This window comes from Eschrichtius robustus, chromosome 4 (assembly GCF_028021215.1).
Source record: "Eschrichtius robustus isolate mEscRob2 chromosome 4, mEscRob2.pri, whole genome shotgun sequence".
NCBI lineage: Eukaryota > Metazoa > Chordata > Mammalia > Artiodactyla > Eschrichtiidae > Eschrichtius > Eschrichtius robustus.
The window spans coordinates 122265375-122279218 of NC_090827.1; the positions used below are offsets into that span (position 1 = coordinate 122265375).

Consider the following 13844-nt stretch of genomic DNA (forward strand, 5'->3'; position numbering starts at 1 on the left):
TTTCTTAACAGAAATCACAATTAATTATAAACATGGCCTTCCCTTGATAACACTTACTTTGCCATCCAGAAAAGAGCGCTGTCAATTTGTAGTCAAACCAATGTTATCAACAGTTGGTTCATTCCTTCAGGACCTACAAAATGAAGATAAAGGTATCAAAACGGCTGCCATCTTCACAGCAGGTATATATATGTTTTCTTCAACTTTGTCTTTTTCTCTTCTTCTGAACCTTTGTTTTGGTTCTTTACTTTTCTAGAAAATTGATTCTTTAATTCATTATATAATAAACAGTTGGCAGTTACTGAGTCCTTCATTTTTGAACATCAGTAATATAAAAAAAATTAACTCTATTGAATAAAAAAGAAATGAAATAAGTTTAATGCATGTTTTGGTTACCTATTTCATAAACTTAGCCCCCAGATTTTTCTCTGAGAAAATTTTAATGACACAGTCATTAGCATCTAATTTTCTGTAAGAAATTTGAATAATTAGAAAATGAAATGCAGGCTCAATGATTGAAACAGCCAGTGAATAACTAAAATACACAAATAGTTCATTAATCTTTGTTATAAAGCAATTATGGTCTAGCGTGTTTTTTGACAGAATTAGTTCTCAGGAAAGTATATGTGTGTGTGTGTGTGTGTGTGTGTGTGTGTGTGTGTGTGTGTATATATATATATATATATATATATATATATATATATATATATATATATATATATATATAGTTCAATACCAGCAGAGGTGGTTAATCACATAGACATTTAAAATTTAGGATATAGCTTTTATGTTTTCATGGTCTGAGGACATAAAAGGAGGTCCTCCTGCCCCTAAAAGAGAATAAAGAATTCTTTACCCCAGTCCAATATACAGAGGCTACTATAAATATAAATATGTGAATAAATTTGCACTGTTATTTTATTGTAGTATTACATACTTAGAATAAACTTATTTAAAAGTTAATGATTACTATTGCAATTTCGAAAAGGAAATTAACATTCTTCTTCCCTATCCAAGTTCAGAACCAATTAAGAGGTAGACATGGAAGTTGGAAAAATAGAGATTAAAGAATTTATTTACTCAGCAAATATTGAGCACCTAACAAATGTTGACCTGAAACAAAGAGACTGCCAGATATTTCTCCAGCAAAGATGGATTTATTGCAGATCAGCAGAGAATTGCAATTCAGGGTCTGCAACCATGGTGAGCCACATGTGAGGACTTGCAGGACAAGGGAAGGAGACCGCTTTTATAGAGGAAAAGGAAGTGAGGAGGGCTATAGTAAACAAACAGTCCGTGGCTTTTCATTGGCTGAGTCCTTGCTGGGAAAGAAGAGGAGTCTTTTTTCTTCCTGTTGGGCTCTGCTGTCCTCACAGGGTGTGAGAGCTCCCCCTTTTGGTCTTTGGACTCTATTTAATTGAGGTTTCTGTGTATTAATTTTCTTACACTAACATATGCCAGGCACTGTTATAGATGCTAGAGATAGAGCAAAGAACAACAGAGATTAAAACTCCTGTTCTTATGGAGCTTACATTTTAAGAGGAGAAAGAAACAAGGTAAAGAAATAAAATACATAATATGTTAGATAATTAGTGTTACAGTCAGAAATAAAGCAGAGTGATGGGGGGTGGGAATTGTGTGTGTTGGTGGGAGGTACTCACTCAGGTCACATTTGGGTGAAGACCTGGAAGAGATGAGAGAAGCTGTAGATGGGAGAAGAGCTCTCCAGGCAGAGGCCCTGAGGTGGGAGCTAACTACATCCTCAACTGAAAAGGGAGGGAGCTGGGTCCAAGTAGGAGGGGAAGGGCAGGTTAGGGAAAGCCTTGTTGTAGGTTATTGTAAGGACTTTGGATTTAACCGGAAGGGGAGTTTCTTCCTGCTAAAACCAGGATCAGAGAAAGAAGGTTTTAGTCCTGTGACCACAGTGGCCTAATACTTCATCCCTGACTGGACCGACATCCCCTCCCCCCAGTCACAGGAACACTGAACCCCCTGGGCCTTCCCTGCAGGTCAGGGCCTGCCTTCCTCAGAGCAGGCAAATGCAAACCCAGAACTCAGAAGGGCACTGAGCACAGTTCTTGCCTGAAATTAGGTTAAAACATTGATGTGTACCCTGCTTGTTTCTAAAAAATAATTTGAGTAGCTTTGAAACGTAAAACACAAAGAAAAACCCTAGAAATCATAGAGTAAAGGGGCTCTTTGGACTGAGTGAAAACGCTGTGTTGGAGTTCATATCAGTACTTGCCCAAGAATAGGTGAAAAATTAATCACTGTATCGTTACCTCCTTAAAAGTGTTTCACATCAATCTCTTGCTGTTCCTATATTAGCATAAAGGATAATGTAGTACTTCAACTGAGAAATCATACTCAGTTGATTTCTTTTTATAATAATATTTTAAGGAGCAGGTGTGAAGTCATTTAAATGTAAATTTTAAAATGACACTTGCAAAGTCAGATAAAAGGATTTGGTGTGTTGCTGATCTTTTTAAAAAGAGGCTCTGTGGGTGGAATTTGCCTGCATTTAATTTGGGCTTGAAAAGAGTGTTCTAAGCTTGTCACAGTTTTGCCCACAGTGTGGGCTGAGTTATTTGGCAGTTCCTGGGAAGATGATCTCACCCCAGCTGATGAACAGGAACCCAAACAGCCAAATTCTAGGAACAGACCCAGGTGCAGACTTGACTTGCTGCCTTCTGGAACAGAAGAACGGCTGAGAGCCAGACAGGAGGCAGGCAAGCAGGTTCTTCCTGATTTTACTAGCAGTATTACTGTTGTCATGCATATCCGGTTGAATGCAGCTAAGCGATGCCAGGCCAGGCGAAAATATACATCCCAGACTCTATATCACGTAATTATATGTAGACCGTTCCGAAAGAAGAAGGATAGAGAAACCCCTACCAGCGCCAGTTTTTTGCTTATTGTTCAGTGAGTTTGAATCAACACCTGGGTTACATGAAAGCTCAAAAATATAACAGCAAAAGCTGGGCTATATAAGAAGCTGTGCAAAGCACGCTGACTCTGACATTCTCCTAGAGATTTTTTTTTTTTTCTGAACTGTTCCTGGGATATTTGAAATCACTATTAGAATCTCTCCACCTCTAGGAAATACACCACACAAGTGCAGATTTACTCCTTCGGTTCAGCTGTGTTTGTCGCCCTCCCTGCCACCCCCAGCCGCTTGCAGTTTTGCCTCTTGTCGTCTTTGCTCGACTAGAAAGGGAGGGAGCCCTGTGTGGCGGTGGTTGCGGTGCTACCAAGTTTCAGTCAACGCACATCAGTCCCTCTTAGCGGCTATAAGTAAGAGAGAGGCGGGCTTCCACAACCGTTCCTGCCCGCATGCCTCCACAGAGCGGTTAGGCGTTTGGCTGCAAGCCGCACAAATGGGCTCTGGCTAAGCAGGGGGGTGTGTCAGCAGGCTCTCTGACTGTAACTGGCAGAAAGCCAGGCCCAGAAGAGGGCAGAAGGGCTTCCCTGGCAGCGCAGCGGTTAGGAATCCGCCTGCCAATGCAGGGGACATGGGTTCGAGCCCCGGTCCGGGAAGATCCCACCTGCCGCGGGGCAACTAAGCCCGTGTGGCACAACTACTGAGCCTGCACTCTAGAGCCCACGAGCCACAGCTACTGAGCCCTCGTGCCACAGCTACTGAAGCCCGTGCGCCACAACTACTGAGCCTGCACTCTAGAGCCCGCGAGTCACAGCTACTGAAGCCCGCGTGCCACAACTACTGAAGCCCGCGCGCCTAGAGCCCATGCTCCGCAACAAGAGAAGCCACCACAATGAGAAGCCCGCACACCGCAATGAAGAGCAGCCCCCTCTCGCCGCAACTAGAGAAAGCCCGCGCACAGCAACGAACACCCAATGCAGCCAAAAATAAATAAATTTTTTTTTTAAAAAAGAAGAGGGCAGGAGCCGAAGAAGGACGTGAGTAGAGAGGTTGGGCTGGGAACGGCGTGATGGGCTTTGCTGCCGACACCCGCAGCCCCTCCACCGCCACCTCCACTGCTCTGGCCTTGCATGACCGTCTGCAGGTACAGCCTAACGAGGGACGTCATCCTGGGTCCCAGCGCCGCCGACAGAGTGGGAGACGGGGTGCCTGCCTGTTCTTCTTGGTCCACTGTAATGGGCAGTAGAGCAGCAAGAGAGGATTGCTCCCGGTGGGAACAGTATCGGGTATGGGAAAGCCCCCCCACCCCCACAGAAAAGACAGATGTCTACTACTGTATTGTAGAGACCTGGATTAGCAAGTGTTTTTCCATATGTTGAAACATGGTTCTTACTATTGTAAAACAAGGACTTATTTTTGCATTTTCAGACGGCAGTGAAATTGCAGCTTCAACCTTGATGGAAATCTTGCTAATGAATGATTTTAAACTTGTCATTAATAAAATCACATACGATGTACAGTGCCCTAAGAAAGGTAAGAAACACAGCTATGCAAGTATCTTAACATTACCCTTTCTCTGTGGGCCTTTTTCAGGGAGCAGGCTTGTCCTAAGAATTTGTTTTAGTTAACCAAATGACCAAGAAGGCTTTGGAGAGCCAATGTTTAAGCTTTTCTAGCAAGGGTAGAAATGATTGGTAGAAGTCGTCTGTCAGGGCTTTTAGTCTCATATAGTCTTTTTAGACTTTTAAGGCTTCATTTTAGGATCTTGAATGCTTAATCTGACATTATTGGGTTAAGAAGAAGTGGACCTGAAAATCAGGAACTCAAGCGTATACCATTGTACAGCTCTTAACTTTTCTTTTTAAGTAGGTTTTCTTTTTTCTAGGGCAGTTTCAGGTTCACAGCGTGGTGGAGCAGAGAGCACAGAGTTCCCATGAGCTCTACGCCTTGCCCACAGTCTCCCCCACTATCAAGCACTGGAGTGGAACATTTTCTGTTGGGTGGGCCAAAACGTTTGTTCGCTTTTTTCCGTTCGATGGCTCTAGTAGCACTTAGCTATCTTTCACGTCATTCAAAACAATTTTGTTACATTGTATCGTGACAGCTGTCACATCAGCATGCATTTAAAAAAAGACATCAAAATTGGTGAATTTTTGTGTAGCCATTTTAATATGGAAGATGGAAGGAAAAAAGCAACATTTTCAGCATATTATGCTTTATTATTTCAAGAAAGGTAAAAACGCAAGTGAAACGCAAAAAAAGATTTGTGCAGTGTATGGAGAAGGTGCTGTGACTGATCAAATGTGTCAAAAGTGGTTTGTGAAGTTTCGTGCTGGAGATTTCTCCATGGTTGGGTAGACCAGTGGAAGTTGATAGAGATCAAATTGAAACAATAATTGAGAACAGTCAACGTTATACCACTCGGGAGATAGCCGACATACTCAAAATATCCAAATCAAGCGTTGAAAATCATCTTCACCATCTTGGTTACGTTAATCGCTTTGATGTTTGGGTTCCACATAAGTTAAGCGAAAAAAACCTTCTTTACCATATTTCCACATGCGATTCTCTACTGAAATGTAATGAAAACGTTCCGTTTTTATCTTTTTTTATATCCTTTTTTTAAAAATTTTACTTAATTAATTTTTTTATACAGCAGGTTCTTATTAGTTATCCATTTTATACATATTAGTGTATGTATGTCAATCCCAACCTCCCAATTCATCACACCACCACCACCACCCCCCCGCCGCTTCCCCCCTTGGTGTCCATACATTTGTTCTCTACATCTGTGTCTCAATTTCTCCCCTGCAAACTGGTTCATCTGTACCATTTTTCTAGGTTCCACATATATGCATTAATATATGATATTTGTTTTTCTCTTTCTGACTTACTTCACTCTGTATGACGGTCTCTAGATTCATCCACGTCTCTACAAATGACCCAATATCGTTCCATTTTATGGCTGAGTAATATTCCATGGTATATATGTTACCACATCTTCTTTATCCATTCGTCTGTTGATGGGCATTTAGGTTGCTTCCATGACCTGGCTATTGTCAATAGTGCTGCAGTGAACATTGGGGTGCCTGTGTCTTTTTGAATTATGGTTTTCTCTGGGTATGTGCCCAGTAGTGGGATTGCTGGGTCATATGGTAATTCTAATTTTAGTTTTTTAAGGAACCTCCATACTGTTCTCCATAGTGGCTGTATCAATTTACATTCCCACCAACAGTGCAAGAGGGTTCCCTTTTCTCCACACCCTCTCCAGCATTTGTTGTCTGCAGATTTTCTGAAGATGCCCATTCTAACTGGTGTGAGGTGATACCTCAGAGTAGTTTTGATTTGCATTTCTCTAATGATCAGTGGTGTTGAGCAGCTTTTCATGTGCCTCTTGGCCATCTGTATGTCTTCTTTGGAGAAATGTCTGTTTAGGTCTTCTGCCCATTTTTGTATTGGGTTGTTTGTTTTTTACTATTGAGCTGCATGAGCTGTTTATATATTTTGGAGATTAATCCTTTCCCCGTTGATTTGTTTGCAAATATTTTCTCCCATCCTGTGGGTTGCCTTTCGTCTTGCTTGTAGTTTCCTTTGCTTTGCAAAAGCTTTTAACTTTCATTAGGTCCCATTTGTTTATTTAGGTTTTTATTGCCATTACTCGAGGAGGTGGATCAAAAAAGATCTTGCTGTGATTTATGTCAGAGTGTTCTTCCTATGTTTTCCTCTAAGAGTTTTATAGTGTCCAGTCTTACATGTAGGTCTCTAATCCATTTTGAGTTTATTTTTGTGTATGGTGTTAGCGAGTGTTCTAATTTCATTCTTTTACACGTAGCTGTCCAGTTTTCCCAGCACCACTTACTGAAGAGACTGTCTTTTCTCCATTGTATATCCTTGCCTCCTTTGTCATAGATTACTTGACCATAGGTGCGTGGGTTTATGTCTGGGCTTTCTATCCTGTTCCATTGATCTATATTTCTGTTTTTGTGCCAGTACCATATTGTCTTGATTACTGTAACCTGGTAGTATAGTCTGAAGTCAGAGAGCCTGATTCCTCCAGCTCCGTTTTTCTTTCTCAAGATTGTTTGGCTATTCGGGGTCTTTTGTGTTTCCATACAAATTGTGCAATTTTTTGTTCTAGTTCTGTGAAAAATGCCATTGGTAGTTTGATAGGGATTGCACTGAATCTGTACTTTTCTTTGGGTAGTATAGTCATTTTCGCAATGTTGATTCTTCCAATCCAAGAACATGGTGTATCTCTCCATCTGTTTGTATCATCTTTAATTTCTTTCATCAGTGCCTTATAGTTTTCAACATACAGGTCTTTTGTCTCCTTAAGTGGGTTTATTCCTAGGTACTTTATTTTTTCTGTTGCAGTGGTAAATGGGAGTGTTTCCTTAATTTCTCTTTCAGATTTTTCATCATTAGTGTATAGGAATGCAAGCGATTTCTGTGCATTAATTTTATATCCTGCAACTTTACCAGATTCATTGATTAGCTCTAGTAGTTTTCTGGTGGCATCTTTAGGATTCTCTATGTATAGTATCATGTCATCTGCAGACAGTGACAGTTTTACTTCTTCTCTTCCAATTTGTAATCCTTTTATTTCTTTTTCTTCTCTGATTGCCATAGCTAGGGCTTCCAAAACTATGTTGAATAATAGTGGTGAGAGTGGACATCCTTGTCTTGTTCCTGATCTTAGAGGAAATGCTTTCAGTTTTTCACCATTGAGAATGATGTTTGCTGTGGGTTTGTCGTATATGGCCTTTATTGTGTTGAGGTAGGTTCCCTCTATGCGTGCTTTCTGGAGAGTTTTTATCATAAATGGGTGTTGAATTTTGTCAAAAGCTTTTTCTGCATCTATTGAGATGATCATATGGTTTTTATTCTTCAGTTTGTTAATATGGTGTATCACATTGATTGATTTGCGTATATTGAAGAATCCTTGCATCCCTGGGATAAATCCCACTTGATCATGGTGTGTGATCCTTTTAATGTGTTGTTGGATTCTGTTTGCTGCTATTTTGTTGAGGATTTTTGCATCTGTATTCATCAGTGATATTGGTCTGTAATTTTCTTTTTTTTGTAGTATCTTTGTCTGGTTTTGGTATCAGGGTGATGGTGGGCTCATAGAATGCGTTTGGGAGTGTTCCTTCCTCTGCAATTTTTTGGAAGAGTTTGAGAAGGATGGGTGTTAGCTCTTCTCTAAATGTTTGATAGAGTTCACCTGTGAAGCCATCTGGTCCTGGACTTCTGTTTGTTGGAAGACTTTTAATCGCAGTTTCAATTTCATTACTTGTGATTGGTCTGTTCATATTTTCTGTTTCTTCCTGGTTCAGTCTTGGAAGGTTATACCTTTCTAAGAATTTGTCCATTTCTTCCAGATTGTCCATTTTATTGGCATAGAGTTGCTTGTAGTAGTCTCTTAGGATGCTTTGTATTTCTGTGGTGTCTGTTGTAACTTCTCCTTTTTCATTTCTAATTTTATTGATTTGAGTCCTCTCCCTCTTTTTCTTGATGAGTCTGGCTAAAGGTTTATCAATTTTGTTTATCTTCTCAAAGAACCAGCTTTTAGTTTTATTGATCTTTGCTATTGTCTTCTTTGTTTCTATTTCATTTATCTCTGCTCTGAACTTTATGATTTCTTTCCTTCTGCTAACTTTGGGTTTTGTTTGTTCTTCTTTCTCTAGTTCCTTTAGGTCTAAACTTAGGTTGTTTATTTGAGATGTTTGTTGTTTCTTGAGGTAGGATTGTATTGCTATAAACTTTCCTCTTAGAACTGCTTTTCCTGCATCCCATAGGTTTTGGATCGTCGTGTTTTCATTGTCATTTGTCTCTAGGTATTTTTTGATTTCCTCTGATTTCTTCAGTGATCTCTTGCTTATTTAGTAACATATTGTTTAGCCTCCATGTGTTTGTGTTTTTACATTTTATTCCCTGTAATTGATTTCTAATCTCATAGCGTTGTGGTCAGAAAAGATGCCTGATACGATTTCAGTTTTCTTAAATTTACTGAGGCTTGATTTGTGACCCAAGGTGTAATCTATCCTGGAGAATGTTCCATGCGCACTTGAGAAGAACGTGTAATCTGCTGTTTTTGGATGGAATGTCCTATAAATATCAATTAAATCTATCTGGTCTATTGTGTCATTTAAAGCTCGTGTTTTTTTATTAATTTTCTGTTTGGATGATCTGTCCATTGGTGTAAGTGAGGTGTTAAAGTCCCCCACTATTATTGTGTTACTTTCGATATCCTCTTTTATAGCTGTTAGCAGTTACCTTATGTATTGAGGTGCTCCTATGTTGGGTACATATATATTTACAATTTTTATATCTTCTTGGATTGATCCCTTGATCATTATGTAGTGTCCTTCCTTGTCTCTTGTAACATTCTTTATTTTAAAGTCCATTTTATCTGATATGAGTATTGCTACTCCAGCTTTCTTTTGATTTCTATTTGCATGGAATATCTTTTTCCATCCCCTCACTTTCAGTCTGTATGTGTCCCTAGGTCTGAAGTGGGTCTGTTGTAGACCGCCTATGTATGGGTCTTGTTTTTGTATCCATTCAGTGAGCCTGTGTCTTTTGGTTGGAGCATTTAATCCATTCATGTTTAAGGTAATTATCGATATGTATGTTCCTATTACCATTTTCTTAATTGTTTTGGGTTTGTTTGTAGGTTCTTTTCTTCTCTTGTGTTTCCCACTTAGAGAAGTTCCTTTAGCATTTGTTGTAGTACTGGTTTGGTGGTGCTGAATTCTCTTAGCTTTCGCTTGTCTGTAAAGCTTTTGATTTCTCCATCGAATCTGAATGAGATCCTTGCTGTGTAGAGTAATCTTGGTTGTAGGTTCTCCCCTTTCATCACTTTAAATATGTCATGCCACTCCCTTCTGGCTTGTAGAGTTTCTGCTGAGAAATCAGCTGTTAACCTTACGGGAGTTCCCTTGTATGTTATTTGTCTTTTTTCCCTTGCTGCTTTCAGTAATTTTTCTTTGTCTTTAATTTTTGCCAATTTGATTACTATGTGTCTCGGTGTGTTTCTCCTTGGGTTTATCCTGTATGGGACTCGCTTTGCTTCCTGGACTTGGGTGGCTATTTCCTTTCCCATGTTAGGGAAGTTTTCAACTATAATCTCTTCAAATATTTTCTCTGGTCCTTTCTCTCTCTTCTCCTTCTGGGTCCCCTATAATGCGAATATTGTTGCCTTTAATGTTGTCCCAGAGGTCTCTTAGGCTGTCTTCATTTCTTTTCATTCTTTTTTCTTTAGTCTGTTCCCCAGCATTGAATTCCACCATTCTGTCTTCCAGGTCACTTATCCGTTCTTCTGCCTCAGTTATTCTGCTATTGATTCCTTCTAGTGTAGTTTTCATTTCAGTTATTGTATTGTTCATCTCTGTTTGTTTGTTCTTTAATTCTTCTAGGTCTTTGTTAAACATTTCTTGCAACTTCTCGATCTTTGCCTCCATTCTTATTCCGAGGTCCTGGATCATCTTCACTATCATTATTCTGAATTCTTTTTCTGGAAGATTGCCTATCTCCACTTCATTTAGTTGTTCTTCTGGGGTTTTATCTTGTTCCTTCATCTGGTACATAGCCCTCTGCCTTTTCATCTTGTCTATCTTTCTGTGAATGTGGTTCTTGTTCCACAGGCTGCAGGATTGTAGTTCTTCTTGCTTCTGCTGTCTGCCCTCTGGTGGACGAGGCTATCTAAGAAGCTTGTGCAAGTTTCCTGATGGGAGGGAGTGGTGGTGGTAGAGCTCGCTGTTGCTCTGGTGGGCAGAGCTCAGTAAAACGTTAATTCACTTGTCTGCTGATGGGTGGGGCTGGGTTCCCTCCCTGTTGGTTGTTTGACCTGAGGCCACCCAACGCTGGAGCCTACCCGGGCTCTTTGGTGGGGCTGATGGCGGACTCTGGGGGGGCTCATGCCAAGGAGTACTTCCCAGAACTTCTGCTGCCAGTGTCCTTGTCCTCATGGTGAGCCACAGCCACCGCCTGCCTCTGCAGGAGACCCTCCAACACTATCTGGTGGTTCTGGTTCAGTCTTCTCTGGGGTCAGTACTCCTTCCCCTGGGTCCTGATGCGCACACTACTTTGTGTGTGCCCTCCAAGAGTGGAGTCTTTGTTTTCCCGAGGCCTGTGAACGTCCTGCAATCAAATCCTGCTAGCCTTCAAAGACTGATTCTCTAGGAATTCTTCCCCCCGTTGCCTGACCCCCAGGTTGGGAAGCCTGACGTAGGTCTCAGAACCTTCACTCCAGTGCGTGGACTTCTGTGGTATAAGTGTTCTCCAGTTTGTGAGTCACCCACCCAGCAGTTATGGGATTTGATTTTATTGTGATTGCGCCCCTCCTACCATCTCATTGTGGCTTCTCCTTTGTCTTTGCATGTGGGTAGCACCATGATCAGCCTCACTGATTCTTTTCCCCCTCTGTGTCTAGTTTACTGGTGAACCTGTCAAAGGCATTCTTCCTTTCTATTAAAGTGTTTTTGATTTCTGGCAATTCTTTTTGATTCTTTGTTACAATGTTCATCTCTCTGTTTACATTACTCATCTGTTCTTGCATGTTGTCAACTTTTTCCATCACAGCCCTTACCATATTAATCATATCTGTCTTAATTTCCTGGTCTGAAAATTCCAAAATCTCTGCCATATCAGATTCTGATTCTGATGCTTGCTTTGTTTCTTTAGATTGTTTTTTCTTGCCTTGTAATTTTTGTTGAAAGCTAGACATGATATTATTAAAAATAGAAACTGAAGCAAGTAGGTCTTCAGTGTGAGGTTTTATGTGTATCTGACCAGGAGCTCAGCTGTTTACTGTTTGCTATAGCTGTAGGTATCAGAGGCTTCAGTTTTTTCTAGCGTCCCTGTTTCTCTACCCTGTTGTATTTGAGTTTCCCTAGAAATTCTTTCTTGAATGGAGTCTGTGTCTTGCACAGAACTGGAGCCCTGTTGATGTGGTGTTAAGGTGTTGGGGAGGAGAAGCATTCTATAATTTTATGATTAAATCTCAAGGTTTTTATTGGGCCAGGATTACTGTGCTGTAACCTTCAGAAGAGTTTCTTAGCCATTTTTTCCCTCCACTATATGAGACAGGAAGGCTAGAGGGGGCTGGAGTTGGCTAATTGCCCTTTCTCCAGGCCAGACTAGGTTCTGGTAAAGTACAGTTGACCCTTGAACAACATAGGTTTGAACTGCATGGGTCCACTTTACATGCAGATTTGTTTCAATAAGCACTGCAGTACTAAGTGGTCCACAGTTGGTTTAGTCCATGGAATCATGGATACACCGGGCCAACTATAAAGTTATACATGGATTTTTGACTGCATGTGGGGTTGGTGCCCCTATCCCCCATATTGTTTGAGGGTCAACTGTAATTTCCTTGGTATGGAGAAAGTAATGCTCAGGACTGTTTCAAAATGGTTACTTTTCTCCTTTCTCTGCTGGAAGCAGGGAGATATTTTTCTCTGATCTCTGACCTTCACTGTGAGAGCCTGGTGGGACTCCTGGAGGTAAAACTCATGAACGTGTGACTGTTTTTATTTCTCAAACTAGTCAGCACTGAGCCTTCAGCAATTCAACAATTATAGTTTAGTGTTCCTATCAGTATTGGCTCCAGAGGTTTCTGCTCTCAGTAAGCTGTGGTTGTGGACTATCGGGGTTAGGATAAAGTAATACTGAGTCTATACCTTAATAAATAGATGGTGAGATAAATAAATCAGTAAGTAAGGGAAGGTTCATGTTTATAGTTGGAATGCCAAGTTCTGACTGGTAAATATGGGAGGGCTATTGTAGTTGAAAAATTATATTGCAGCCAAATTCAGACAAGAATCATCAGTAGATGCCAAGGGGATGGGGAGAGGTGGGGGGAGGTGATTTAGATACAGAAAATAAAACAGAGAAGAACTACGAAAACAGCTAAGAAAAGTTAATAAAATGGCAGTAAGTACATACCTATCAATAATTACTTTAAATGTCAATGGACTAAATGCTCCACTCAAAAGACATAGGGGCAGCTGATTGGATAAAAAAACAAGAACCTTCTGTATGCTGCCTACAAGAGACTGACTTCAGAGCTAAAGACATACACAGACCGAAAACGAGGGGATGGAAAAAGATATTTCATGCAAATGGAAACTGGGCGGAAGACCTGAATAGACATTTTTCCGAAGAAGACATACAGATAGCTAACAGGCCCATGAAAAGACGTTCAACATCGCTAATTTATTAGAGAAATGCAAATCAAAACAATGAGATATCACCTCACAACTGTTAGAGTGGCTATCATCGAAACGTCTACAAATAACAAATGTTGGTGAGGATGTAGAGAAAAGGAAACCCTTGTACACTGTTGGTGGGAATGTAAATCAGTGCAGCCAGTATGGAAAACAGTGTGGAGGTTCCTCAAAAAAACTAGAAATAGGACTACCATATGATCCAGCAATTCCACTCCTGGTATGCATATAGAAAAAAATGAAAACACTAATTTGAAAAGATACGTGCACCCCAGTGTTCATAGCAACACTGTTTACAGTAGTTAACCCAAGTGTCCATCAACAGACGATTGGCTTAAGAAGACGTGGTATGTACACACACACACACACACACACACACACACACACTAGAATGTTACTCAGCCATAAAAAAGAACGAAATTCTGCCATTTGCAGCAACCTGGATGAACCTAAAAAATATTATGCTTAGTCAGACAAAAACAAATACTGTATGATATCACTTATATGTGGAATCTAAAAAATAAAACAAATGTCTATAGCAAAACAGAACCAGACTCACAGGTATAGAAAACAAGCTGGTGGTTACCAGTTAGGGAGAAGCAAGATAGGGGTAGGGGATTAAGAGATACAAACTGTAAAATAAGCAACAAGGAGATATTATACAGCACAGGAAATTATAGCCATTATTTTGTAATAACTTTTAATGGAGTTATAATATGTAAAAATACTCAATT

General features: G+C 40.3%; 1 protein-coding gene across 1 annotated transcript in view; it reads left to right on the forward strand.

Moving 5' to 3' along the window:
• MCUB (mitochondrial calcium uniporter dominant negative subunit beta) overlaps window positions 1-13844 on the forward strand; it is a 93879-nt gene that overhangs the window by 73537 nt on the left and 6498 nt on the right. Inside the window, 2 exon segments of the mRNA XM_068543295.1 lie at window positions 12-182; window positions 4310-4414. Of these exon segments, the coding sequence (XP_068399396.1) occupies window positions 12-182; window positions 4310-4414 (276 nt within the window).